The sequence below is a fragment of the Aptenodytes patagonicus genome, chromosome 2 (assembly GCF_965638725.1).
Source record: "Aptenodytes patagonicus chromosome 2, bAptPat1.pri.cur, whole genome shotgun sequence".
Taxonomy (NCBI): domain Eukaryota; kingdom Metazoa; phylum Chordata; class Aves; order Sphenisciformes; family Spheniscidae; genus Aptenodytes; species Aptenodytes patagonicus.
The window spans coordinates 44,096,145-44,122,315 of NC_134950.1; the positions used below are offsets into that span (position 1 = coordinate 44,096,145).

A 26,171-nucleotide genomic window follows, 5' to 3' on the forward strand; every position below is an offset into this window, starting at 1 on the left:
ATTGTGGCCAACAAACTTGGCAGTTACACACTAACTCAAGAATTAGAACATGTCCCAACTGCTCACACAGAAACTTAACAGTCTCATGAAAAAGGTGGATATAGACATGTAAGGAGTAGGATTAAAGGCCACATAAAAATTGACATTATTTTTCCTACTTCATACTTGCTTCGGTTACAAAAATAAGCTGGGTAAACAAGTACTGCTTATTGCACAGTGACAGTTAAACACTTTCTTTTCCAATCCACTCAAGCTTTTTTCATCCTGTAGCTAGTCCAATATCAATACTCACTCACTTGACCTTCCTATACAGGCTAACAATGTGCTACTATTCACTAAAATGGATGCCAATTATCTGTTACCAGGTTAATTACAGAAAGGAAATGTCACATTGTTGTTACCTGCTAAACTAATGATACCGACAGCTTGTTTTTTCCACCCTCAAGTACAACAAGTGGGAAACTGTTTTAAGAATAACATTAAAGCTCTGGAAGAACTTTTCTTTTACCATGTGGTTAATAAAATTATTCTAACACTAAGTATTTATGGTATCAGGGTGTCAGTTCTTGAAAGTAAGCACAAAACTCTCATGTTAGGAGAATGTAGCCACTTATATATCTGAGGTTTTTCTGAGTGATCTGCGCTTTTCCAAGTCAGACCAGGAGTATTTTACTGGATTTGAAATTCCACAGTGCTTACGTGGGGAGTTAAAACACTGCCTACCAGAGGATGTTAACTGGAATACAGCCTAACATTGGCTGTAAGAAAGCTCAACAAAGGTCAGGCCATGCAAGAAAACTTAAGCTTTTCTTAACCTTCATCACACGTATGCACATCATGCTAACAGAATGATTCTGTGGTTGGACAAGTGCACCTTATGCATGAAGTTATGCATGATAACATTATGCTGGTGAGCACATAATAGGGCTTCAAAGAGTCTGAAGACACATGAAGATTCGTTTAAGAAAAGATACAGACTAGTCACCTCAGTCCACAACCTAGGAGTAGAACTAGATCTCTGATTTACTCTCCTTTTGACTGTTGATTCTATAATACCCTGACAGACTATGAACTGACCTCTGCAATATATGTCTGTCATCTCCTGGTGGATTTACAGCAATATTTATCACTCAGGCATGAAGTCATCAGCTCTGAAAAAAAAATTACATCTAACAGTGTCTTCTCTCAACAATGTAGGTTACTGTGAGCACATCAGACTTTGACTTTCTGCATTACTTTCCTAGGGACTAAAGGATTTTTTTTATATCTTCCGGACATAAAGAAGGTCCACAGCCTTCTGGTGTGCAGTAGGAAGAGTGTTGCCAGCAGATCAAGGGAGGTGATTATTTCCCTCTACTCAGCCCTGATGAGACACATCAGGACTGCTGTTTCCAATTGTGGGCTCCCCAGCACAAGAGACATGGACATACTGGAAAGAGTCCAGTGAAAGGCCATGGATATGATTAAGGGACTGGAGCATCTCTCACATGAAGAAAGGCTGAGGGAGCTGGGACTGTTTAGCCTGGAGAGAAGAAGGCTCAGGGGAGGATCTTATCAATGTGTATAAATACCTGATGGGAGGGGCTAAAGAAGACAAAACCAGACTCATGTCAGAGGTATCCACTGAACAGTCAAGAGACAATGGGCACAAGTGGAAACACCATAAATTCCACTTAAATATATCAGAAAAAAAATGGGTGAGAGTGGTGTACAAAGAAATCGCTGTAATGAGGCCTGTACTGTATAAAGTGTCTATTCTCTTTATAGAGTTGTACCAAGCCCAAACAAAAACAATTATTTTTAAGAGCAAGAGTGAGAGAATAAGCCACACATTAGTCATACCACTCACTTCTGAAAAGTGCTCAGATACTGAGATGATGGGGAGGCATAAGAATGTGAATAGACTAGAAAATGGCTGAGGGGAAGGCAAGGCAAGAGCATGGATTAGTAAAGGCAGAAACTGGATTTAGGCACTTGACATGGGAAGGTGGGGGAACACTTAACAAGGAGACCTTTAACAAAGGAAACTAGTGTCACAAAATTTCAGAAACAACCACGTGAAGCCTACCAGGGGGCTGAACGGACAGTGTAACCCGGGAGAGAGGAGTGACTCAAGAGAGACAGACAGGAGGTTTTAATATGTACTCATCTTGGACTCATGTTGCCATCAGGCAGAAAAAAAAGGAGTTTTATAGTTATATGGCTGAAAGATTAAACCTGAAATTGAGTATATAAAGTTCTCTCAAGAAACTACCTTAAAAGGGAAAAACGTATATGCATATATACACACTCCATACTGCAGTACTCCATACTGCAGAATTACTGAACAAGTAGCACCATCTTCACTCACTCTCTTTTCTTGAAGGTGAGATGAATTGTGTTTTTCTCCAAGATTGTGAGCTCTTTACAATCCTTTTATGTTGTTTTCTTGGAACAAGCTAAATTTTGCCTCATGCACAGCCTGTAGCTGATGGAGATAATTTTACATACTTCTCCCTTTTATCTCAGTAAGGAGTGAGGTTCATGTTGTTATTATATACATTTCGTAGAGAGATGGACAGTTTCAAGTGGAGTTAAAGCCAGCCGTGTGACTGTTTTATGCTGCCTTAAATGTATCTTAAGAATGAACAGATGAAGCCAGCATGGCTTCACCAAGGGCAAGTCCTGCCTGACTAACCTAGTGGCCTTCTATGATGGAGTGACTACATCAGTGGACACGGGAAGGGCTACAGATGTCGTCTATCTGGACCTCTGTAAGGCCTGTGACACGGTCCCCCACAACATCCTTCTCTCTAAACTGGAGAGGTATGGATTTGATGGGTGGACTGTCCAGTGGGTGAGGAATTGGTTAGATGGTCGCATCCAGAGGATAGTGGTCAACGGCTCAATGTCCAGATGGAGATTGGTGACGAGTGGTGTCCCGCAGAGGTCTGTGTTGGGACCGGTATTGTTTAATATCTTCATCAATGACACAGACAGTGGGATCGAGTGCACCCTCAGCAAGTTTGCAGATGACACCAAGCTGAGTGGTGTGGTTGACATGCCAGAGGGACGGGATGACATCCAGAGGGACCTGGACAAGCTCGAGAAGTGGGCCTGTGTGAACCTCATGAGGTTTAACAAGGCCAAGTGCAAGGTCCTGCACCTGGGTCAATGCAGGCTGGGGGATGAAGGGATTGAGAGCAGCCCTGCCGAGAAGGACCTGGGGGTACTGGTGGATGAAAAGCTGCACATGAGCCAGCAATGTGCGCTCGCAGCCCAGAAGGCCAATCGTATCCTGGGCTGCATCAAAAGAAGCGTGGCCAGCAGGTTGAGGGAGGTGATTCTGCCCCTCTACTCTGCTCTGGTGAGACCCCACCTGGAGTACTGTGTCCAGCTCTAGAGCCCTCAGCACAAGAAAGACATGGACCTGTTGGAGCGGGTCCAGAAGAGGGCCATGAAAATGATCAGGGGGATGGAACACCTCTCCCATGAAGAAAGGCTGAGGGAGTTGGGGTTGTTCAGCCTGGAGGAGAGAAGGCTCCGGGGAGACCTTATTGCAGCCTATCAGTACTTACAGGTATCTTATAAAAAAGATGGGGGCAAACATTTTCGCAGGGCCTGTTGCGACAGGACAAGGGGGAATGGCTTTAAATGAAAGGGGGGTAGATTTAGACTAGATGTAAGGAAGAAATGTTTTACGCTGAGGGTAGTGAAACACTGGCACAGGTTGCCCAGAGAGGCGGTGGATGCCCCATCCCTGGAAACATTCCAGGTCAGGCTGGACGGGGCTCTGAGCAACTTGATCTAGTTGAAGACGTCCCTGCCCACGGCAGGGGGGTTGGACTAGATGACCTTTAGAGGTCCCTTCCAACCCAAACTATTCTATGATCCTATGATTCTATGATCTGACTAAAGTCTGGGTTTCTCTAAGTTTTGTTCAACTGTTTCTGCACCTAAATGGCTGTTATGGCAAACAGGGACAGCTGGAAAATAGCAGGACAGAAGCTATGCCCAGTTTTTAGGCATTGGGAGTCCCATGGTTAAGAGAGTGGATAGCTACATTAGTGTTTGCGATCACTTTTTCTATCTTCCCACTTGGGAAGAATTCGAAGTGAGCTCATTACAGGCTCTTTTATTTTAATAATGGAAGGAAAAGCATGAAAATGGATTTGTTTCAACCTATTTTTATAACATTTGGTTTTCTCCCCACTACTTCTCATTTTACTTTAGAGATCTCAGTTTTGACTGATGAAAGAATGAACATGGATCCAGGGTACAGGAACGAAAGACACACAGTGAAACACGACAGATTTTTACAGTCCGTAATGCTGATTCTAAAGGAAGGCATGTCAATAATCTAATGCATAGCTTATTTAAAATGACTGATAATTTTATTGAAACAGGAGGAAACCAAAATGAAAAACAGATAAAATTCTAAGTATAATGCCTCCATGTGATGCAATACAGTATAAGGCGCACCGGGTGAACACAATTCTTTACAAACAAGGTAGACGTAACTGGAAAGAAAAAGGCTAGTTTTAACACTGTAACAATCTCATCACAGGAACACTATTTATTAAGTTTTCTGATCAAGTATCCCTGCAAGTATTAGTAGGAGCCCTGCTTTTCATCTACCTATATTACTTTCTGGCATTTTGCCCTGGTAGAGTATGGCAGTTTTTAAAGGACTGTTTATACAGATGAAGAAACTTTAAATAGTGTAACTAGATATGGCACCAGCTTTACAAGTTAGAGAAATGGGCTCATGCAGCAAAATTCACACCAGGGATAGATTCCAGTTTCCAATTCTCCTAAAATGTCATGCATGCTCCACGTCCCATGCTTGCAAGAATGGAACAACTATCTCCCTTACAAAGACAGCCACCAACTACAAAATATAACATAAGGTTAAAGTGAAAATTTTGAAGATTTCTTAGAAAAAAATCCAGCACTCTTAATAGCTTAATACAGTATTATTTAAGATAAACTTGACAATGTGTTGAGATCAGTAAGACCAACACTGCCCTAAAGAGATTGCAGAGCTGATAACGAAGCAAACTCACAAAGCAAAGCATGGAAGTATTTTTGTTAAGGACATGCTAGGTCCTGCCACTCTCACTAAGGCTAGCATACAATATTTTGAAAGCAGATCTACTGAACCAGTCAGTGCTTTTACTGACTTCATTATTAGTAAAAGAGCAGAACTTGTACCCGAAGGTATGGAATTATTCTGTATCGAAGTTATAAAAATTGAGAGATTGTAGCTGGCTTTTACAGAAGATAATAGGCTTACAGTCTTCTGCTTAATTCTCTTTGACACAGAAGGGAATATTTGGCATGACCAAACATTAAAAGAATACTTATAAAAAGAATTTCTTTATCAAACAGTGTGTATACTCTTAAGAGATAATTCACCATGTTTCAAAGAATGATGATGCAGAATACAGGGCTCTGGAGAATATAATTTACAATATAATTAAAGCTTCAGTGTCTTGAGCAACTCAACATACTGCTAAAATCAGTATTTTTTAAATACTGAGAAATACTCAGGGACTGTGATGACACCAGAGGAAAATGCAGGAAACAGATCACAGTTGTGATGAAAGCTGTAACTTATGGTAGATTGATATCCCTCTATTGGAGGAGGAATGACTCTCAACAGAAATATTATGCCCTAAAAACTATGCCTGAATAGTGACAGAAGCAGAAAACCATAGCCTAGAAGTAGTTTCTTTGAACACGCAGGAACAATTACAGAACAGAAAGGGAAATCCATCAAATTTAAATTCATTTTCTTTCCCATTCCCATATTGTTCATCCCTGACTTTCCCATCTGGTAGGAAAAATTGCTAAGCCACAAGGGCAAATATAGTGCAGTTTATACACAACTATCTTGTGAGAACCTAGAACCCGAGACTCCAGTCAGAAACAAGAACTCTCCCCATCACACAACAACTGTAAATTACCTTCAGTGAATTTCATGTGCCACCATCATATGGAAGTCTCCAAGGGCAATAGCCTTGTTACATTCTACCTGCGTTACACTGGAGGTCGACCAGTTTTTAATCTAATTTACACAAACCTTAATGAGAGAGAGCCAAAGTTAATGAAGTTACACCAGCTGTACACAGCAATGCAAGCAACATCAAAATCAAGTTCTAGATGAGCAACAAAATCTCAGGAGTAAATAGAGGAGCACCATTTGATTTACTCAAGTTTTAATAACTTTCTTTTTTCATTATTTTTAATGTTACTGAATATTCATTATTTACTTTTAGGTATCCAAGTTACTATGCAGTCAACTGTACCTTCTGTCACACTACTATTCTTGATTTTTATTAAGATAATCCAGTACAGTTTTGTCTCATTCTCTTTTGGTGAGCCATTTCTCTGTCATTTCTTATGATAATATCTGTGACCAAAGGGATTTTGAAATGAGATGGTACTTTGATTGTTTTTTGTGGGACATGATTGTGCTTTATTTTTTCCATTATATTATGCTGAACTCTTGCAGCTCCCTGCATCAGTTAACACTTTCTTAAAACAAAGGTGGTTACCTGGAGTTTAAATAGCCTTCAAATATGCAGCGCATTTCTACACAAAGACTGTAAATCAAGGACCATTTAGTCAAGATTTTCCCCAATGTACTTACCAGATTAAACTAGTGTAATAAAAAGCAATAGGGGCTATACAATTTTTCTGCAACTCCACAGTTTTTAGCAACATTGATGCTATTACATGGTGCTCCTAATGTTGGAAAACTTCAGAGTTACAAAGTGCTGAAATATTTGGAGAACACAGCTTTTTTTTTTGGATTAAGAAAAAACTCATACCATATTAAATTGAGACATTTAAGGGGGAAAAATGTGGGAAGAGGAAGTAAAATTACTTTATCTGTTCTTTTCTTTCTCTCCCCATTGATCAGCACAGACTGAAAGTTAAGTAAGTGGTTTTGAGAAATAATGGATGGTCAACCTTGAAGCTTTGATAGTGTGGTTAGAATTCAGGGAGAAGCCTCCTCAGGAACCCCTGGAGTTTAAAGGTCTCATTACACACAAATTTAAAAGTTTCATTACACAATTAGATTTTGTAAAAGGTTTAAGTTGTACTCCTCAGTCCAGATTCACCGCACTTAAACTGCACCAAAGTGCTGGGCCTAGCCTCCAAGCCTCTTCCAGGCTTTCAGCGGTATATCACCAAAGAAAAACATCAGGCACAAAGACCTAGGTACAGTGTAGAAGACCTAAACCGGCGTGCTAGTGTGGATAGCAACAGATCATCAGAGCTCCTGGACCAGGTATCAGGTCCTGCTTTGATGGGAGGATAAAGATGATGCTTTGAGAAACATACTGTTCCTTCCAAAGAGAAAGAAAACAAACAAATGTTCTTGGTACTCCCCTCAATGAACTGAATAAACGAGAAAGAACTTGCTGTCAGACAGCATTAACCAGCTGAATAAATATCCAAGATGATCATCTAGCCAGAATGATTTGAAAAGGAACACTTAAATTTAGTCTTCAGATAAACACTGATTTCACCTTCCTGTTTTGATATGAGAGAATCTTAAACCAGCATTATCTGCAAACTTTAGCCAAGTTACTTTCAACTTAAATAGAAGTAAGGGAAAGACCGCCATTGACTTGCCTCTGCAAGAACTTACATATTTATACTTCAAACTGGAAAAAAAAATTAAAAAATCAGAGAAACTTCCTGTCCTATCTGTCACTGATTCCCCATCATCTGTTTATTATGCATAAATTATTTCAACCTAAATGACAGACCGCAGATTTAACAATTGCAACAGGTACACTCCTGAGGAACTATAGGAACTGGAAGAAGTTGTAGGAATTACAGGAACTTGGAGAAGCCCTGGGAAATGTCATGTTTCTGAAGTACCTCTGAAGAAGAGAGAAGACCTCTGAAGAAGAGAGAAACCTCAACCTCCCCATTTGCTTGGAGAAGTAGGACATTGCTAGTCTAAATCACCTGAGTTAACCTGCTCAGTGTGATTTCACTCTAGTCCCTAGCTATCCCCCCTTTCCTTCTTACTTTCCCCAAGAAAAGGTTTGCACGACAGTGTGCTTCAGTAGAAGTCTGAGAAAGCCCATGGAAGAATTTACAGTGGACACTTCCAAAGATGGATACGCAACACAAGCCATAGCCAGGACTATCTTATTACATCAACGCAAAGAACAGGCAAAGGAAGTCTTTTCTACCTCTGCAAATGAACAACATCTAGTTAAAACTAGCACATCAAGCAGATGCAGGTATCAAGCAGATTCTGCGAGAGGCATGTCTGCTTGATACAGTTCTGAATACGTTTGCTGATTGAAATCTTACTATCATAAGTCAGCCACTCCCTCAGAAATATTTAATGATCCTTACATATTGCTTTGAGTCCTTTTTATTACCGCTATTATCCAGTTTTGAGAGAAGCTATTTTGCATATGTTTTGAATTCTCCAGTGTTTATATAACAGCCATACTATACCTTAAATGTATCTTCACTGTTGGGATTAAACATCTGGTGTTTCCCAGATCCCAAAATAATAGGACCAGAAGCTTTGTTTTCTCCATAAGCGTAAAGGGATACAGTTGCTGTTGTGCCAGCTGTTTCAAAATCCCCAGTGACTACAGTTATCTTCCAGTCTCCTTCTGTAAAGTAAAAAAAAAAAATCAAAATGCTTTTATAACTGTTACTGATATGTAACAAGTTACTTGAAAGATATAAATAAAAGCATAGTTTAGCCCCGGGGACCGTAACTACTATGCACCTAAAAGGTAATGATGCTGGGAGAGGCAACAGAAGATTGGCTAAACACTACATCATTCAAACTCATCTTAGGCAAGCTGTGTAACTTTAAAGATTTAGGAGGTTTGCAGCGTACTAAAGCTGGAAATATGAACACAGAGCCTAGTGAGATTTCTAGTGATAACACTGTGGGTCATCACAGAAAAAGCCCAACCTCCAGAATTCGATTATGGCAACACGTATAACCAAGAAATGCAACAGGAAAAAGTATCAAAGCATCCCGATTAAGCACAATTTCCTCTCATTTTATGTTGATGTGACACATCAAGAAGAGCTCTGTTTGCCTAGATGGAGGCATGACATTGAGATTAGCATGAAAAAAAAGATTTGGTAGAAAATTCTGACACTAGACAGGGACTCTTTAGAAAATCATTTTATATATAACATCCCTGATACTAAAATGTCATCTCTGCTCCCATACAATGCACACAAGTTATTTAAATATCTGAAAGCAGCTTAATATAAACCTTTTTTTAAAAAAGAACAATTCATAATTGGAAAATGCATTTCTACATCTGAAAAGCTGGGATTGCATGCTCTCCACCCCTCTTTTGATTCCAGCTTTTGCCTGCATGAAACAAGTTCCATTTAGTGACTTAAATTCATTCTGTGCAAGGCAAACAACAAATGAAATACCAGCCCACAGCCATCTTATAAATAAATGCCACAGTGTACACTGCAGTTTTATTAATAGAAAGCTGTCTGGTAATGCCTGCGTGAATGAAATCTGTTGTCTGACAGAAGTATTTGTCTTGGGCCAGCCCCATTATCCCTCAGTAATTTGCCCCACAAAGACTGAACTGGAGCAGGAAGTTTGATCTCCTATTTTCCAAATTTTTGAGGTCTTGCTGACACCTGGTTTTGGAAGGTGATAGATTTTTAAATACACATAAATACACAGCTGGGAATTCAGAAAACAGCAACAGCTCATTTGGTCTGATCAATCAAATCTGGCCAGCAGGTCGAGGGAGGTGATTCTTCCCCTGCACTCCGCTCCGGTGAGATCCCACCTGGAGTATTCCAGCTCCGGGGATCCCAGCACAAGAAAGATGTGGACTTCTTGGAGCGGGTCCAGAGAAAGGCTACAAAAATGATCAGAGGGCTGGAACACCTCTCCTGTGAAGAAAGGTAGATGTTCAGCCTGGAGAAGAGAAGTTTCCAGGGAGACCTTATTGCAGTCTTTCAATATGTAAAGGGGGTTTATAAGAAAGGCAAAGACTTTTTACCAAGGCCTGTAGTGACAGGACAAGGGGGAATGGTTTTAAACTGAAAGAAGGTAGATTTAGATAGGACACAAGGAAGAAATTTTTTATGGTAAGGGTGGTAAGACACTTGAACAAGTTGCCCAGAGAAGTTGTGGATGTTCCATCCCTGGAAGTGTTCAAGGCCAGGTTGAACAGGGCTTTGAGCAACCTGATCTGGTGAAAGATGTCCCTGCCCATGGTGGGGGGGTGGACTAGATGATCTTCAAATATCTCTTCCAACCCAAGCTATTCTATGATTCTATAAAGGACGTGAACCATCTAATTTCCACTAAAAATTGTCAGACTCCAGCTTGTAACAAACTCTTTTGTGCATCTGAAAATTTGCATCCTCACAACTTTCTCTATAGACCCACTTTCTTAGCAAAAGAACCATAGCACCAGGCTACAAAAGGATCAACATCAATTAGAAGTGTGAAAAGCCTCTACACACTGAAGGTGGAAACAAAGGGCATAGGGCACGGGCTCCCTGCCCCATAGAAGAGCTCATTTACCAAAAAAGTCAGCCTCTTCTGTTCTCAAACAATATAATATTAATTCCTTAAAGACAAAGTTCCTTTGGACCATTTGGCTGGAAAATAAGGACAATTCAATTTACAAGTGCTTATGAAGAATGGTGCAGACAAAGGGTAAAATATGACCCACTACTCCTGCTAAAAATTCAAAAGTCATTCAGAAACAAATTGTTCATTGTATGATTTATTGTACCTCAAGTGTTTCTGATGGCCTTTTCTACTCTGTTATCCTCTCCAAGTCTCTCTTTTGTTAAGCAATGCAGTTTCGAAACAACACAGTTGGTACTCTTGAGACAGTATCTTCTAGCTAGCTCAACTCCTGCCTCCAAAGGATAAGTGTAGTATCAGTAAACTATTTTGCACACCAGTACAACTCTCAAGGCAAAAAAGGGAATCAAACTTCCTCAAAAACATGATAAAAAAGAGTTTTGGTATGCACTCCTCTATATTGATTTTGCAGCTTTTTCTTTTTCTGGAAACAGACAGAACTTTGTGTTTGAAGGACAATGTGGGTATAAGAGAAGAATGCTAAAATTTGTAATCTCTTTGATGCCAGAAATCCTCATTGCATTCCTGCATGCTTCCAAATAGAAACTGGAAACAGCAAGTAAATATTATAAACACATAATTCTCATTCTCTTTGGCATAAAAAGCTGGGGTTTGTTCTGATGAGGTAGAATACCAGTAGTTCCTTAATGACTGAAGAGGAATACACACTGAGGAGAAAGGAATACAGAAAAGTGTTAATGAGGTGACTTTCATTTAGCATACATGGAGGAAAGATGCAACCTGACACCAAGTACGTCCCTGGGGACATCAGAAAGTGGTACTTTACCACAGATTACTTTCTAGAAATTTTCTTTTTTTTTTTTCTTTTCTAGAATATTAGAAACAATACAATACACTAGAAAGTTCTACTTCCCATAAAAAGAATTCTGTTTTAAAAAAAAAAAAGTTATATAGAATGAAAATTAGATATTTAAAAAAGCTTATGAGAAAAAAGTAAGTAAGCGAACAAAATTTCAGATCAACCACTCAACCAGGAATTGGAGCAGCCTCTGTAGGTGTGGGATACACAATTTCAAGTCTCTTTCAGAGACTGAAGTTCCAGATTTCAGCAAGTGTCCCAAACAAGAGGCTATTTGGTGCATATGCTTTTGGCTACCTCACTCTGAGACATTTGCAACAAATCCACCTTGTGTTTCCACGAAACAGGTCTGTTTTGACAGAGGGTAAGTTTTGTCAATGACAAAGCTGACCAGCTCTTCTGGACAGCACAAAGACACCTCTCTCACAGGGTCAGGATGAGAGTGCTGTGAACAAAATATTCACTGCAAGACCAAGCCCGTCTCCACTGAAGATAAGCCAGTTGGATATATACTTAGTTTACTCCTGCTCTTTGTAATTTTTTGTTAGGCTTACGGGGCACTTTTTATCTGCTGCAACTTTTACTGTATAACCGGACAAGCACAGCTTAAATGGCAATCGTAGAGATCCAGCTGTAGGTGCAGAAAGGACTAAGCAGACTGATTTGAACTACGTAAAGGAGGATCTCTAGGTGCAGGCCTTTTGGAAGCAAGGCGTGTAGAACAGCTAAGGCACAGAGTGATGAACAGCTAGAAAATTAATGCCTTCTGGAAAAGGCATAGAAAGGAAGAAGGGCAAAGATGTCTGTGATTCAAAATAAAGCTTGGAATAGAGTGGGATTTGAATATAATTTGTAAAATAACTGGGTACAAACTTTATCATTAACTACTTGCCATGGGGACACTATTTAAGACAAGGTATTTGGGTCTTTGTGGATATCTTGATTGATAGAATAAATTACGAATAAACATTTTCAAACTTTCTCCCAACAGCTTCTAAATTATTGTTCATGAAGCACTTCTCACAGCTGAGAAAAAGTTATGTGTTATTAAGAAATGTAATTTAATCTGCACTGATTGCGAGGACAGAAAAGTCAAACTGAACAAATATGAAATCACAGGTAAAACAGAAAATGAAAACCTAATGGTGAGAACTATATATAGCCCAGGAGAAAGAATCATGGTTTAAGATGCTAACTATAAAAAATTTAAATTAAGCTAGATCACCAAGAAGTACTAGAAAAATATGAATTTTCAGACAAACAGAGAGAAAATTAACATAGAATCATAGAATCATAGAATAGTTTGGGTTGGAAGGGACCTCTAAAGGTCATCTAGTCCAACCCCCCAGCCATGGGCAGGGACGTCTTCAACTAGATCAGGTTGCTCAGAGCCCCGTCCAACCTGACCTGGAATGTTTCCAGGGATGGGGCATCCACCACCTCTCTGGGAAACCTGTGCCAGTGTTTCACCACCCTCAGCGTAAAAAATTTCTTCCTTCTATCTAGTCTAAATCTATCCCCCTTTAGTTTAAAGCCATTCCCCCTTGTCTTGTCGCAACAGGCCCTGCAAAAAAGTCTGCCGCCATCTTTCTTATAAGCCCCCTTTAAGTACTGATAGGCTGCAATAAGGTCTCCCTGGAGCCTTCTCTTCTCCAGGCTGAACAACCCCAACTCTCTCAGCCTTTCTTCACAGGAGAGGTGTTCCATCCCCTGATCATTTTTGTGACCCTCTTCTGAACATTATGGAAAGAAAAATGACAGACTAAAAAGAAAGCACAAAGTGATTTATTTTTTAAATTAAAATGTGAAGTTCAGAGTTTACTAAAATGTTCAAATAGTGTGCTGTATTAAATAAAAACAAACAGCAATAAATGTGTAAAAATTAGTTCTGAAACAGAAACAGTCTTCATTAAAGACAGAATACTAGAGCAACATTTACCATTTGCTTCTTCTTGCATTTTCAGCTGTTGATTTGTTTGAAATTCTGCCAAAAAAAAATCAACACAGTTAATAAAGGATCTTTCCTTTAACATTAAAGGAAAGGTTTGAAAGAAGAGATGAAAAAGACGTTCTGTGATTAGCCAATACAAGAAAACTTTCCTTCTCATTCAGTCCCTCATTACTTTCTCACTATCACCTATACCCATTGCACAATGCAAACACAAAGTGTATTCTCTCAGAAATATGAAAAAGGAAGCTGCAAAATGGTTAACTCTCATATTTAAAATGTAAATTCCGCCGAGATTTCTTTAGAGGAAAAAAATTACAAATTACTGATCTTACTTCCATAAAGTTACAATAAACCTTACCTTGAGGGTACAGCTCAATTTCTGAATGGATTACACCTTGGGACATAAATGGGAGCCATCTAAGAATAAGAAAGAAAATAAGAAAGCAGGTAGGAATCAATTTTTTCTCCACCATATTACCATATAGCTGAATGATCCACACCTTATTTTGATACTGAATACATATAACAGCAAAGGGTGTCTACCTCTAAAATTTTAGTATTTGATGTGATAGATGTTAAAGTAGAAATTATTTGACCCAACAAAGATTTTTATTTGTGCAAACGTAAGAGCTGTGTAAGTGTAAAATATACCTGTGTCAGATTAAGAGACTCATGTGGCACAACTGTACTTATTTGTGTAGTTAAAGAGAAGAATATGGCACAGAACCTTTTTTTCAGTACTATGGATTGAGTGCTAAGTATAATTTGTATGTATCTATTGCACTATTTCTTACAATCAAAGTTCAGTGTTAAAAACAAAGATGGAACCAAATATGGCTCTTCCTTATTCCTCCTACAAATTGAGGACAGATAGATGAGTCTGGAAAATTACAAATTAAGACAAACATTTGTTAGGTTTCTTAGTCATGTTACTCTATGCTACAGATAATTTTGAAACCTTTTCATTCAGAACATGGATTACCAACTCTTAGCTTCCTCCTGCTTGGTAAAAAATCAGCTGGTTTTCTGCAGGGGGGGAAAAAAATCAGCAAGCTTCTGGGCTGTTGGTTTTATTTACTCGGTCCATTTCCAGGAACAACCTAAACCGTTCAGTCTCCTATGAAGCCTGTTGGGAATCCAGTATAAGCTGGGCAGGATGAGTCCAGAGTGGCTTTTGAAGGTTCCTTATTTTTTGTCTTGAAAACATTAGCAGGCCAATGCATATAAGAACTAGCCCCTAAGAAATACATTTTGTCTTCCTAGACAACTACTTATTTATATAACTTCTGCTAAAACCTGACCACACAGGTATCATCTTATGCAATCTTAAATGCTAAAAAGTATCAGCCTGTCACTAACAAATACTGTATAATTGAAATCCAGTGAGAGCTGTTGGATGTTCAGAAACTAATATCAGATTTTTAAGTCAGATAAAATGCTGATGTTTCCTTGGCTAAATGAGAAAAAAATACAGCACTTTGTTCATACCCTGGATCATAAATTATCAATGTGAAATAAAGCTGTGAGGCTGAAGATTAATAAATTAGAGAGATTTCTGAAGAGCAAAAACCTCCCCCCGCCTTGAATAGAGCACAGTGTTTCAGCTTTACAGTTTGGCCAACATGAAAGCTACCCCTGACCCCCACCGCTGACCCTTTTTCAGTGGCAGTGTTTCCTTGTAGATAAGTTAGGAATGAAACAACCTCTCCGTTTCTTCTTGGCAATGTCTGTCAGTGAATAATTTTTGCTGATCAACATCTGGTGTTAATTATCACAGAATTAATACAGCAATTGTCTCCTGACATGCATCATCCCTAAGCCGTGTTACCCACTGGAGGACAGCTACGACACAGAGTTAATTTTTCATGATTGAGGTAGGCAGCTGGCCTGATTTCTCTGGAGAACTTCCATTAGGAAATTTTACCTATATTTTTTTAGAAAGGTAGCAACCACAGCTAGCAACAACAGCTGGTCTGCATCCAAATCTACTCCAGAGAAATCCTCAGTCTTATACTACTATTTAAAAACATGTTAATGGTTGAACAAAGATCTCAGTTTTAGAGTTTTATCAAGGTGAGAGAGCATCTTTATTCCTGTTTTTGAGGATGTGACACCAAGAGTAGCAAGAAGCTGTTCAAGGATATGTAACAAATTCATAAAAATCCAGACAAAATAACTAGGCATCCTAAATTTATTAATTATTATTAATTAAATATTATTAATTCTAGTGCCTTGTCACATGGTCACATTGTTTCTCTACACTTCCTTCATTTCAGTTGAATGCCGCACATACCCACGAGATAGACTGCAAAACTGGAAACTCCAAATGTGGGATTACCATATTTTTCCAAACATGCAAAACACAATATTTATCAATTGACTTTTAAGATGTTCATTTAATAACTTAAATAGAACAACCACAAAATAATTCTGACTTTTGGGCATCACATTTGTCTCTCTAGCAATACTGTTGTTCATAAAGAGAGTGAATGCTACTTCTGGATGGCAAATCTCTTTCCTTTCCCATTTAGAAATACACTTAATTTAGAACCTTTTTGTGTGCTTTGTCTTTCCTTCCTGAATAGATAAGTCACACTTATAGCACTGATCCTTGTATTATAAGGCTGCACTGTACAACCCGGTAACACAGCATTTAACCTTTGCTATGGACCATACAGCATAATTAACTCAAGCAATCTGTTCTGGAACAACACATTTTGTGTATTTTATGAAACTGCAAAATAATCCAAATTTGTCTTTCCCTGGAAAATTCATATTTAGTGCATTGATTGGCATAATACTGTTAGTGATACATATTTAAGAATATTTAAGAATATTGCTGTAAAAACTACCTTTCACAATTGAAAACATATTCCGAGTTCTTCTCAGTTTCTCTGACAATGACTTTGTCACAGTACCAATACTGGGACTTGGCATTAGCCTCACAGCGCAACAGCACCTTCTGCAGTTCTCCAAGAGATACAGCTTCCACTTCGAAAGCATTGACCTAGAGGACAGAGGAGACAGCACTCCGCAATTTGCCACCACTAGGTCAGTCTGAAAGTTGAAGTATTTTAAAAACCTGATTAATTCTCACAATGTACAAAGATTCACGTTGTTTTAAATGACAGCTGGACTGTATTCTAAGTGTTTGGATCTGAAAAGTTAAATGTCTTTTGATTATATATCAGAGTAAATGAGAAAACACAACTAAAATCAGACTGCAGTAATAATCCCAAATAAATTGGTTTTTCAGCCATCGTCCAAAACGCTGCATACCACGCTTCGCTATTGTTTCAATACCTGGCCATTTACAATTATTCTTCTCTAGGTAAGAATGAGTTAAAGCTATTATTTCCTTTGTTGCTATTTATTTAAAATACAGACTTTCTCATCCTTGTCTCTTTTTGGTCTCACCTCCTCTATTTACATTTTATTCTGCTGGAAGAGACTGAAATCTGACATGCCACTTTCCCCTTGATATTCATTTAGGCTTGAGCTTACAGTTGGCAAAGTTTGTTTTCACGGGGGCATGAAGCTGATCAGGTGAAAGGTTCAGGATGGTAATTTTCTATCACAGTAAAACGCATATGGCTTTCCCTCTCTAAATGTAATGGTCCGGGTCACACTTCTCAGTAAAAGGAAAATGAAGGAAAGAACTACATTGGAAGATTCATATCTGTAAAGTTCTCAGTCCTTAGCAAATGACAGAATTGAGACTGCCTGTGCAACTTTAGTTCTCCCTTGAGTATATGTAATATATGATCACAAGCTATTGTCTCTGAAGGATCCCTGCCTCAAATTGTGCACAGGCAGGACTGCAGCTTTTTAATACTTCTTTTTATGTTCATTATCTTGATGACTCTATGCATTATTTACCACAACCACACAAACAGTTCAGTGAAGCAGAACTGATTTCCCCAGTGCCTCCACTTTTGCACTTTTTCCATAGTACCCCAGTTTTCTGCAAACACTGAAATCTATTTTTCGAAAGGCCATCTGCATAATATTTCATTTTACCTATATAGTTAAAGTACAGAGATTATTGCCAAAAGCTGTCAAGATGCAAAGTAGTTTGGGTGCTCAACTGAGAAACAGAGGGGTTAATTTATCGGCATATTTAGCATTTCAAAGAATTTACTATGTCCAGAGCAGAATTCTCTTTGAACAAACCCCAGTTACAGCTTCGGTTGCTCAGAAAAGTTAAACTGGTTAGGCAGCAAAACAGAAGCATACAAAAAGTGGTCACTCAGGGAAGCTTCACTTTAAGTGATTTGCCCAATATCATGTAGCATATCTGTGGCAGGGATTAAATAAACTTGTTCAAGTCAGTACTCAACTGCCTCTGTCATAAAATTATATATGCCAGGCCCACTCTGTACAATCCACTGTCTCGTTCACCCATTTCCATAACAAAGTGCACTTTGAGCCACCCTGTATAAATAATATGCTGAATTTACTATCAGTCTGGCTAGAATAATTCCCCCAGAAAATTCCACTTAAATTGTGAACTTCAATTGGAACAGAACTTTATCTCTAATACATTAGTAATGGTATAAAATATATATTTTAAAATAGTATAGATACCTCTGAAGTTTCCCAGTGGGTTATTTTTATGCTTAGCATTTTAGATACTGCTTTTTATTTTGTAATTAAGTATTCCACTAACAGCTTGATACCATTTGTTAGACATACAAGCGTTAATTCTCAATAGCTCACAAAGGAAGAAACAGGCTTAACAGAAGGTCATAAGAAGGCTAATAGCAGAGCTAAGGTGAAATTCAGTAGTTCCTGAAATTCAACCATACACCGCTGCAGAAAATCAGGATGATGTATATTTTACTTATGGAGGAGATCAGAGGTAATTGAAAGAAAAATGAATTTAAATCTGCCCTGCATTAATCACAATATTATACTATTATACATTAAAAGAAATACATAATGAACAGTCCTACTAAGATTTCTGTGCAGTCCTTTGGAATCAGCTGCACTCATTAAACCTTGACAGAATATGTTTTATATTCACAGGCAACTCTTCTCATCATCCTACGGGGATGTCATTCTTCTTCCCCTTTTCCTACTTGTGTTTTCACTCATTCTAGTTATTCCTGGATTAGTATAAAATTATTTTCCTTAGTTCTTAAAAATTATTTTTCTAAATCTCTGTGATCTTTTTCATTAGGAACCTGTTACGACCAGCAAAAGTTACTTAGTTATAGTTATATGGCTAAGCAAATTGTTTTTCAGACTTACCATTCCTCTCTGAAAAGTCAGTGGTATACCAGATTTATGCAGAAGTCTTAGACCAGAATCTCCTCTTTTTCCATAGATACACAGATAAACTGCAGAATCTGTATCAGCTTGCTCCATGTCACCAGTGTAGACATAAACATGGTATAAAACAACTTCCGAAAATAACCAAAAGAAGAAAATAAATGTGTAATCACAATTCATTTTACTGACCACTCTAGCTTAATGGAAACAATGCCAGCAAAATTGATTTGCAATTAATTTGCTGGAATATATTCTCCAGAAATCAGTCTATCTGTTTTTAAGATTGCTAAAACCACATTTATGAATATACAGCCGATGGAATATAATTCAGATGACATTAATACTGAAAACCTGGTAACCAATATATACATAACTGTGCAACTGAAGGGCACACATACTTGGATAGACAGGTTTTCCAGCTTCCACCACTGGAAGTTCACAGAGAAAATCTCTATCATCACGATTCTTTGACAACCATGTGTTTGCTGGAAAATTCAGTGTTTTCTTGCTCTTTAGATGTTGCAGTATCACCTGGAGAAGAAGCAATTCCAACTATGACTCAGTTCACTCTTTCCAGTGCTTTGCTTCTCAGCAGCAAAACATATTTTTCTATATCTTTTCTTCTACCTCAGAAAACAATAACACGATCAGTAAATATGACATACAAAATTGCAGTATGAAACCATTTTAATTTGGCCACTACTTTGCAACTCGACTCCTCACTAGAGAGGATCTTTATTCACACCCATGGTATTGCAGCTGAAACTGCCAGCCTCTATTCTTTGAATATGCCTTGGACTTTAAAATTATCTTATTCTTGGAACAAACATCTGTAACTGAAATTTCCTTTTTTGCCATAAGAAATGTCATCAGTTCTGATTCTGTCAGTGAAGCACCTCTGTGTAACACTGTCTGGAGTACTGAAGACTGAAAACCTTCTGGTAAGTGAAGTGAGGTTAGGTGAGACTGAGCTTTTGGAAGATGTGGAAAGATTGACACATTTTTATATTAAAATGAAAAGAGGATGAAACTCATCATCTATATCCTTTTGAACTTTGGCAAGGAGAGGATATGTTGAAATGTTAAATCAATTTGTATTATATTTGGCTCTTCTACAGCAGACCAAAAGACAACCTGGATACCAGCACCCTCTATCCATTCCTCTGAAGATAGTTAGAATTCAAATTCTCAAGTTATTTGCCACTGTACCTTATGATATCTGTCTTACTTTTTTCCTATAACTAAAGCAGTCTTTCCTCTCTTTTATGGGAGCAGTTTTTCTTGGTCTTGAATTATAACAATGCTTACTACAGTTTTTTCCATAGGCTTTCGCTAGCAAAAGGAAATCAGTGCCAAAAAATTGTCTTTCTGCATTTGTGTTTTGAATGTGCATATAGTATGCATAAGCCTTGCAAACAAAATTATGAAAAAAAGTATTCACATTCAAATTCTAACATTTAGGAAATCAGGAAAATATATGCCTTTATCTCACATTTCCAATAAAATATTATTTTAAGTAAAATAAACACTTCTTTTAACACCAAAGCATGTATTTATTTTAATATGAAATACTTCTGCAGCAGTGACTCTTAATCCCTGATGTTTATTGGCAGAGCTCCCCCTGCTGATTCGTAACAATCGCAAATATTAACTGCTTTGTCAGAAAAACACAGCTTTCCACCTGATTTATTTCTTTCTGTGAAAAGAAATATTTGAAATCCCAGGGTTACCCCATGAAATTTGGACCAAAATGTTAAAAAAAAAAATTTTGTAACCACCAGGATGAAAAGTAGGATTCCTGCAACCATCTGAGCAACTGAAATATTTATACTTACATACAGTTTTGGTACAGTTACAGTTAAGGCCTTTGAGTTAATGTCAAAATCTGTTATTACTGTGTAATTCTGGTTGTCTAAATCAGGCTTTTTAAGATGAATTAAAGGCTGAGGGATAAGCTTGTGTCTTTTACAGATTCAAAATAAGAAACAGAAGACATATTTATGTGCAATTCTGAAATAAATCTTACATGGGGGTCAGTGTTAGCAAGAATTTAGTATGAATTTAAGCTGGTGAACACCCCTAAATATCATGAGAAAAATAGAGTTAAAACAGAAGCAGGAAAGAAGAATTCATTCACCAAATTGAAAAAACCCAGCAGTTTCTTTTTCCCTGAAAATGGTCGTAATTGTGAGCTACATTCGGGCCAGTTAGGACTAGCCTACTCTTAAGCAAACTTTGTTCATTCTTCACATGCACTTGACATGGGATGATTGTTGTTCCATCATTTTCAATTTTTCATAGCTGGAATTTATAGCTAGAATCTCCCTAACACACACTGAAGAATACAGGCAAGCTTTCAGAAAGCAAAACTTGGTAGAACCCATCAATACACTAAAACTAGTATCTGTGAACTACATGAATTAGGAATGATTGCAAAATAATGCTACGTATATCCAGCTCTCAGGAGATGGACTGTATCAGTGCTTTTGTCATCTCTAAAGCAACCGAAGAAGACAAAGCAATAAGAACATATCACAATCAGCATTTTTTGATTTATGAAGCTGTGGCTTCATGAAAAGATGGGCTTTTAGTTCACATAAAAGTTATTAAAGCAGAAAAAAATCACCATAAAAAATCTCACCCTTTGTAAGTTCCACTCTGATTGTTCATTCAATAATCCATCAAGTTCAATTCTTATCTTATAGATATTCCCAATGCTTTTTATTTTAACCTGAATAAAGCCAGAACAACACAACATATAACTACAGACAAAAATATATATAACTTACACTTTAAACTTGTGCAGTAGAGGCTGCATGCTGATTAAGTAAGGCCATGCCTTGCAAACTAACACTGTATCCAATTCATGATTAAAAGACGTTTGAGTCTCAGTCTCCCACCCATACAGTATCCTAATGGCAGCAGTATCCTAATGGCAAGCACAGGCCTATGAATTCTATGCTTAAAACTGTCACAGCCTTCAGGACATCTTGGAAAAAAAAACCCAAACCCCTAAACATTTTCCTTCCTGTATTTTCAATCACCACATGTGAAATAACTCAAAAATCCAGTTCTCATTTATGCACAAACCCCATTTGCCCTGTATTGCTACATTTTGCCATTCATTCAATTTGGGCTGTATTTCTGGAAAAAATATAGCTACATCACATGTGGAAAAAAAAAAAAGATACGTAAAACTGCATCTTTATCTTTGCAATTGGTTCCAGATTTCTCTGAACCACTGTAGTATCTGAGTATACAGGAACAGTGCACAACATTTGATTGGTAGATTTCAGATGATAGGATCCAGAAAAGAGACTGCTTCTGTTTTGTCTAAGCAGATTTTTGTCTGAGCCCCAGTTTGACCAGATTAGACCCTAGTGAAATCACAATGCTTGCCAAGGAACTGATTTGGCAGATATTTGAACTCTTCAAAGTTTGAAAACTGAAAAAAGTTGGTAAGGGCCATACATGAGAGAAATGTGGAACACAAAATTAAACCCACTAAACCACAGGTCACAAATCTTTCATAATGCAGCACAGCAACATGACCATAAACCCTAGTATGTCAAAGTGAAGGATATAAAACTTTTGGAGACCTTAAAGAATAAGCTCTCAAAAGCTGGCAGAACATCTGCAAAACTTTGAAAATCACTGATACTATCTTCTCTTTCTGACTATGATTTGCATTCATTTGCACTTTCTTTGCACTTTCAAGCATTATACGTGCTCTTACTTATGAAATCTACTCTATGCAACCCTATCCTATCCCACTTATCTGGGGTTTATTTGAAGTTTAACCATTATTTAAAGTGAGCATAAATCATTTTAGATAATTTGTAATGTACTGCTAGGAAAGGAAAAGTAAGTGTGTTATCATATTATTTCCCAAATAATAATTCTATTACTAAAAGGTTGGTAACAGCCTATTCCACTCCATCATTTACATCCAAAAAAACTATTTACACTGTACAAAATTTGTTTTCTTTTCATCCTCTTAGAAACACCTACTAGTATATTATCCACTCATTATTTACCTTCATTAATAAAAAGCCCTCTTCTCTTTTCAGAGGTCAGAATTACCTCAGTTCCTACATCAGCTTTGAGCTGTCTCTTTGTGCTTTTGTATAAAAAACTTTTATGTTTTAGTCATAGTGTTACCATGCTTTAGTCAAAAATTTCTAGAAGCAAACAACTTTTACCCTTGATTTCCCTAACATCGAAATGCACTCAGTAAATCGCAATGGTTGTTTGAGAAAGAATCTGAGCAATTCACACCTGTATTTATATTGGTATAGTTGCTACGTCAACCTGAATTTCATTAACAAAATAAATGCTAACTCCAGGCTTGCAACACAGATGTGACAATATGGTTCCTGTCTTTTCCATCGGCTTAAGAAAATAGCTTTGTTCTGTGGAGTCAGATTATGATATCCTTGCATATACTGCATAATATTTCTCTCTATGAGTAGTCTTGTTAGCAGTAACCTGGAGACTTTGGTATTAAAGCAGTAGTAAAGTAAGGGCATGTATACAGCTTGACAGAAAAAACAACTATTGTCATTTCCCACATTTCACGAACAAACCAACCCACTTCTCAGGTAATATGAGATACTGTCTTCTCATTCACAGACCTGGTGTTTACTGAATATATAGCGCTGTCATGTTGTCTGTTTATTCTAATGAATCCCCTCTTTAGGCTTTTGGTTAAAAAAAAAAGTTACATGATCATTTCATGTATCAATACAAAACGTAAATGCACTGAACTTTGTCAGAATGCAAAGAGTGACTTCTGCCTAAAACAAGCAGAGGTCTCCTAGAAGAAACCCTCTGGTGTCCTTCTTGATTTTTCTCATGCACAGTCTCAGAAAGCATTAAACAGACAATGACTACTCGGTAAGTTAAGAAAGGGAAGGCCACATATGAACGGTTTTCATTTCTCAAGATAGTTCTACTCAAATTTTTCATAGTTGTGCATGCTGCTGATAAAGTGAAAAGTTAAAGAAAACTGACTCCAAATTGCCTGATTATCACAGGCTTTCAGAAGCTGTTTTCTTCCTAGAACTCCTGGTCAGAGCTATGATTAAGTTGATTACTTTAAAAAATAAAATTTGTTATCTTCTGCTCTAGAAAATATCAGTGAAACCATATCAAGCTCAAAGATGTAAATTATAAAAAGAAGATGTAATTTTTTTTTAAGTCTTGCATTTGTTCCTCATTTCAAGATTTATCCTGCTAAACAAGTACAGGATGAAGTTTAAAGGGAAAAAAAGAAGAAAGAGCTCTTACTCATAGGCTTTTTCTTTGTGGATTTATCTACTGCAGACTAAAGAGTGAAAAGCACTTTGGTGACATTTGCTGTTTCGTGCCTGAAAGCAATAGTGTCAGCGTGATGTAAAGAATCATAGTAGTAGCCCCAGGTGCTGAGAGAAAGATTCTGCTTTCTCACAAGATCAATATGCACAGCATACAGCCATAATGGGCAAAATCTATTTTAGAGAAGAAAAATTGGTCCATCTCTTAAGAATGTATGGATTAACATTGCAAACATGCCATTACCTAACATTGCTTATAAATTATTCACTAATTAGGAGAACAGGATTCCCCGTGGATCATAATAGATAGCCTACATGCTTAGAAAATGAACATTACAGCTGGTTATCTTCCTGCCTATGCCCTATTCATAGAGAGTATTATTATTAATATTATTGAAAGTAACAATCCTGGTTTGTGCCAAGATTGTATTAGAAGAGTTGATGAGTACAGAAAAAAAAATTTGCACGAAATGTGAAAAATATAACTACTTCTTCAGTTAGCTGAAGACAGCAATGTGTTACATGCATGTCAGACAGAAAGATTTAAGCAAAACAGAAGTTTTAGCCCCTTTGGTAATTTTCTCTCAGCCTACTGAGACATAATATCCTTATTACAATAGAAGTGGGGTTATTCTTAAATAATAGCAGAACTCTTTGTGTTTTCATGACATGATAACATGTAGGTTTTATTGGGCTCTTAGTAATTCCATAGGTAAAGCTTCTGGCATTTCAGCTATTTATAATATGGCAGCTGAAAAAAGGGTTTTCTTCCTTAACCGAACCAGTTCCACAGTATACATTTTATAGTATGCTTTGAAAACTGTATGTGTGAAGATTTCATTACTAAAGATCCCTAAATGATATACATCAGACATGGTTTGTTTAGGAATGGATAGTTTTTAAGCTAGTTTCCAATCAGTTACCTTAAATCAATTTACTCCTGCGGTTGTCCCGTTTGGGCTACTATATGAGGGAGAGGGTGTTAAAAGAAAGAGCATTTCCTCTGTTGCTAACTATATGCACCAAGCTGATTTAATGCAGAATTCATAGAGATTAGATAGAGATTTATTGTATGCAGTAAGCACAGGAGAAAAACATTTTTTTCTTTCCACATGACAGACTAACCTTTGGAAAGGTATGCATTAAAATAACGTTCTTAGCCTTCATTAGCTACCTGAAATTCATCCTCCTGCCTGGGAAGAAACAGCTGCTTTCTGTTGTCCTTGCCGAGAGTTATTGGTCCAGCTACTCCTCTGTCTCCATATATCCAGAGAACGACATTTGCTTGAGTTCCTGCATTTCCTGTCAGCATTGACACTTTCCATTCATCATCTGAAGGAGGGGGACACTCACCACCTTGTGGATTTCTCATTTCCTCTGTGAAATACAGAACATTAGTGGGAGATGAAAATCGACATGAAACTGCCAGTCGCTGTTGTAACTTCAGCACGTAAGGAGACCATAACAGAGAGGGGATTGTATTTTTTCATGGCAAGTGAGATAGTCTGAAGAAAGATTGATTTATGTTTCTTGTCTAGACCAAAATGTACTGATTAGTTGAGCTACAGGAATCAACTGGAAAAGAACAAGTATCTCTCACATGCACTATCATCATATTTTTCTTTATACATATTCTGGTGTAGAGTAAGAATGCTATGATGCAGAACTATGGCCATTAAATCGACATTTCTGGTTCCTTAGCCTGACATTTAGAAATGAGTAGAATTTCTTGTAAATACTCCTCTAATGCCTTGTGTTGGGACATTATTAGCAGAATCACATGTCTGAGAATAGAGACAATTTTCATTTCAAATGAAAAAAATATTCAGGAAATTAACTTTCTTCAAGTTAAATATTAATTAAATACTGTAAAATACTCAAAAAAGAGCACAATATATCCTTGCCCACCCATACTTATGCACACAGTGCCAGCACTTGGGCTAAGGCAGGTTCTGCATGAATGAGACAATAGCAGCACAGCACTACTTTATGAATAAATTTCACAGCTTTAATGGCTGAGCAAATATAATTCTGGAAAACATGTATTTCACTTTAGAATAGCACCTACTGATCTTTCATCTACCCTTAAGAGAAAAATATATATATGCAAAGATGTCAAATGGCACCGCTGCATATGAGAGATGAAAAAATAGACTTTCTTGGGATGAAGGAATTTAGTTTTGAGTATTCTAA

General features: G+C 37.6%; 1 protein-coding gene across 1 annotated transcript in view; it reads right to left on the reverse strand.

Moving 5' to 3' along the window:
* The window catches only part of RP1 (RP1 axonemal microtubule associated), a 184,009-nt gene that overhangs the window by 109,964 nt on the left and 47,874 nt on the right, over window positions 1–26,171 (reverse strand). Inside the window, exons 17-23 of the mRNA XM_076328953.1 lie at window positions 25,153–25,355; window positions 21,305–21,394; window positions 19,062–19,194; window positions 18,643–18,794; window positions 16,242–16,396; window positions 13,748–13,806; window positions 8,473–8,636 (exon numbers count right to left, since the gene is read on the reverse strand). Of these exons, the coding sequence (XP_076185068.1) occupies window positions 8,473–8,636; window positions 13,748–13,806; window positions 16,242–16,396; window positions 18,643–18,794; window positions 19,062–19,194; window positions 21,305–21,394; window positions 25,153–25,355 (956 nt within the window). The remainder of the gene's footprint in view (window positions 1–8,472; window positions 8,637–13,747; window positions 13,807–16,241; window positions 16,397–18,642; window positions 18,795–19,061; window positions 19,195–21,304; window positions 21,395–25,152; window positions 25,356–26,171) is intronic.